Raw genomic sequence first — 2,680 nt, forward strand, 5'->3', positions numbered from 1 at the left:
TTTTGTCTCCTATATATAAAAAGAAAAAAAGAACAACACTTGAGCATAATAATGATGATTAACTAAAAATGTATGTTAGTTAAAAGCACATCACAGAAATTTTAATATATCAAAATCAAGATACACGTAAGCTTAATTAATTTAAATGAAGCTTACTTTTTTGGGATTTGAAAGGAATCAAATTTAATTAATTAGGAAAAAATAAATTCACATAAATAAGCTCTTATCCTTGAACAACAAGTGTGTTGTATAATTTTCTGGCTGAGCTCTCTGGTTTCCAGAGCTATGAGGCTCTTATCCTCTCATCACCTCCTTGCATTCTCCGCCGTGCACCGCCGCCGCCACTCATCGGCAACCACCACTACCACCACCCACCTTCATCGTTACAAACCGACAACAACCACAGACACTGTCCGGTTTCCTTGTTCCCCTGTTGTTCCAGCTGTACTCCGTTTGGGTGAAAGGGTGTCTGTGTCGGCGTTTGTTGTCTCTGCCAACGCTCATGATCTGCTCCACAATGCTGGAGCCACTGTTGGTGTTCTTGGTGGCGCTTATACGCTCGTGTTCGCTTTTGATGATCTCACTCGGAGGAAGATCATCAAACAGGTAATGGATAGTTCACTTCTATTGCATGCATGTGTTCACAGATTTCGAAAAAAATGAATCCATTTATTGCTTGTTTGATTCAATTTGAATTCTGGGTTTTGTTTATTGGTTTGTTTGTTGATGGAAATCTTTGTGCTTGGTTGGAAATTGGTGGCACATGGCAGAGTCTGAGCAGAAAACTTGTCCATATCTTATCTGGTTTGCTTTTCCTGGTTTCTTGGCCCATTTTCAGGTACCCCATTTCTGTGTTTGTGTTTCAGATTAAGACTGTGTTTGATTTCTCATTGGGAAACCCCAGAATCAGTTCTGGCAGAGTAAAATCAATTCTGGATGAAAATGTTGATATTTGGAGTCAGAATTGATTTCAGACCCTGAATATTGATTTTGCAGCTGAGTTTTACAATGTTATCCCACCAAAACCATATTTTTATAAATGTATCCAACCAAACAATTGACTTCACTTTCAACTCACATAATCAATTTTACTGAAATCAATTTTGATAAATGCTAATCCAAATATGCACTAATTCAGATCAAGTTTTGTTTTTTCACATCTTTGGTTTTTCATTTGGAGTTTAGCTCTGCATTGATTTGCTTTTTTTTTCTTAGTATTATGGTGGAAAAAGTTTTAGATGATGATGATTTGATTGCTTTTCTTTTAATTTTTGAATATTAATGCTAGGGTAGCAACTCCCCTAGTGCTCGCTACTTTGCTGCTTTTGTTCCTCTTGTGAATTGCTTGAGGCTTTTGGTGAATGGTTTTTCATTGACTTCTGATGAAGGATTGATCAAATCAGTAACTAGAGAAGGAGATCCAAGGTAAATGTCTTCATTCATTTTTGTCACTTGCATTGTTCTACATTGGTCATGGGAGTTAAAAAGCAATTAATATCTACTTAGTTCATAACTGCAGAGAATTGCTAAGGGGTCCCCTGTGTTATGTTCTGATTCTGATATTATGTGCTCTTGCCTTCTGGCGTGAGTCTCCAATTGGGGTAGTATCTTTGGCAATGATGTGTGGAGGGGATGGTAATGCAAATTCCTTTTTATTGTGATCTTAATGATAGCTTTTCTGATTTGACTAATCTAATCAGAATTGAACTTGATGGTTTGTAGGTGTAGCTGATATCATAGGTAGAAGATATGGATCCATGAAGATTCCTTACAACCCCCAAAAGAGTTGGGCTGGTAGCATATCCATGCTCATGTTTGGATTCTTGGTTTCAATTGGGTGTGTTACAAACCTAATCCACTTTCAATTTGGATTCTCTCCTGCAAAATATTAACCCTCCATTTATCTTTAATGACTTAAGATTATTTCAAAATTAGTAAATGTGTTTTGATAGATTGTTAAGGGATGCAGAGAAAAGTTAGTTGGCGGCAGAGGATCCAAATTCATCCTGCTTTTTAACAGAACTATTTCTTTTGTCTTATTTTTATCTATGTATAGACATGACAGCTTTGATATTGTTGCATGTAGGATGCTATACTACTATTCAGTTCTAGGACATGTGCAATTGGATTGGGGGAATGCTGTGCCTAGAGTTGCTTTTGTAGCTATTGTGGCAACAGTTGTGGAGTCCCTTCCCATTTCTGAGGTGGTAGATGACAACTTATCTGTTCCACTAATTACCATGGCAGTGGCATGTTTTGCTTTCCCTCATTAACTCATGGACCATATGATCATAGTTCTTCAATTTTTTTCTGGAAGAGTGGTCTTTGAAATTATTCTTGGCAATAGGGATGGTAAAGTGTATCATATTATTTGGACACAAAAAATATATCATTATGGGTAGTAGGTTCGGTCTACCCAATAAATGAGTACAAAGATTAAAGTTGATATTGGCACTATCACATTTATCTCGTCCCAACTAAATTCAGTGCATGATTGGATACATGGTAAAAAATTACGGTGATGTAGTTAACATCACAGTGGTAGCCACAAAAGCTAAGGGAAGTTTATTTTGTGCACCATAATTTTAACTCTCTATAGTTTTCCACCTTGAATCCAAACATGCACTCAATCTCTCTCCCAACTGGAATCTTGGAGCAACATTCCAAAGCGTAGTGTAGG

At 36.9% G+C, this 2,680-nt stretch overlaps 1 protein-coding gene across 2 annotated transcripts; it reads left to right on the forward strand.

Moving 5' to 3' along the window:
- The first annotated feature begins 229 nt into the window (after positions 1–229).
- Positions 230–2,446, forward strand: LOC130720876 (probable phytol kinase 1, chloroplastic). 2 transcript variants are annotated; one of them, XM_057571577.1, is made up of 6 exons: positions 230–606; positions 771–838; positions 1,294–1,425; positions 1,520–1,635; positions 1,723–1,837; positions 2,087–2,446. In XM_057571577.1, exons 1-6 carry the CDS (start codon positions 286–288, stop codon positions 2,271–2,273), a joined length of 939 nt encoding a protein of 312 aa, XP_057427560.1. In that variant the 5' UTR covers positions 230–285; the 3' UTR covers positions 2,274–2,446. The 2 variants fall into 2 exon arrangements, with proteins under 2 accessions (XP_057427560.1, XP_057427561.1); XM_057571578.1 differs by lacking the exon at positions 771–838 and having other exon boundaries at positions 1,289–1,425.
- The last annotated feature ends 234 nt before the right edge of the window (positions 2,447–2,680 follow it).

This window comes from Lotus japonicus, chromosome 5, assembly GCF_012489685.1.
Source record: "Lotus japonicus ecotype B-129 chromosome 5, LjGifu_v1.2".
In the NCBI taxonomy this organism is placed as follows: domain Eukaryota; kingdom Viridiplantae; phylum Streptophyta; class Magnoliopsida; order Fabales; family Fabaceae; genus Lotus; species Lotus japonicus.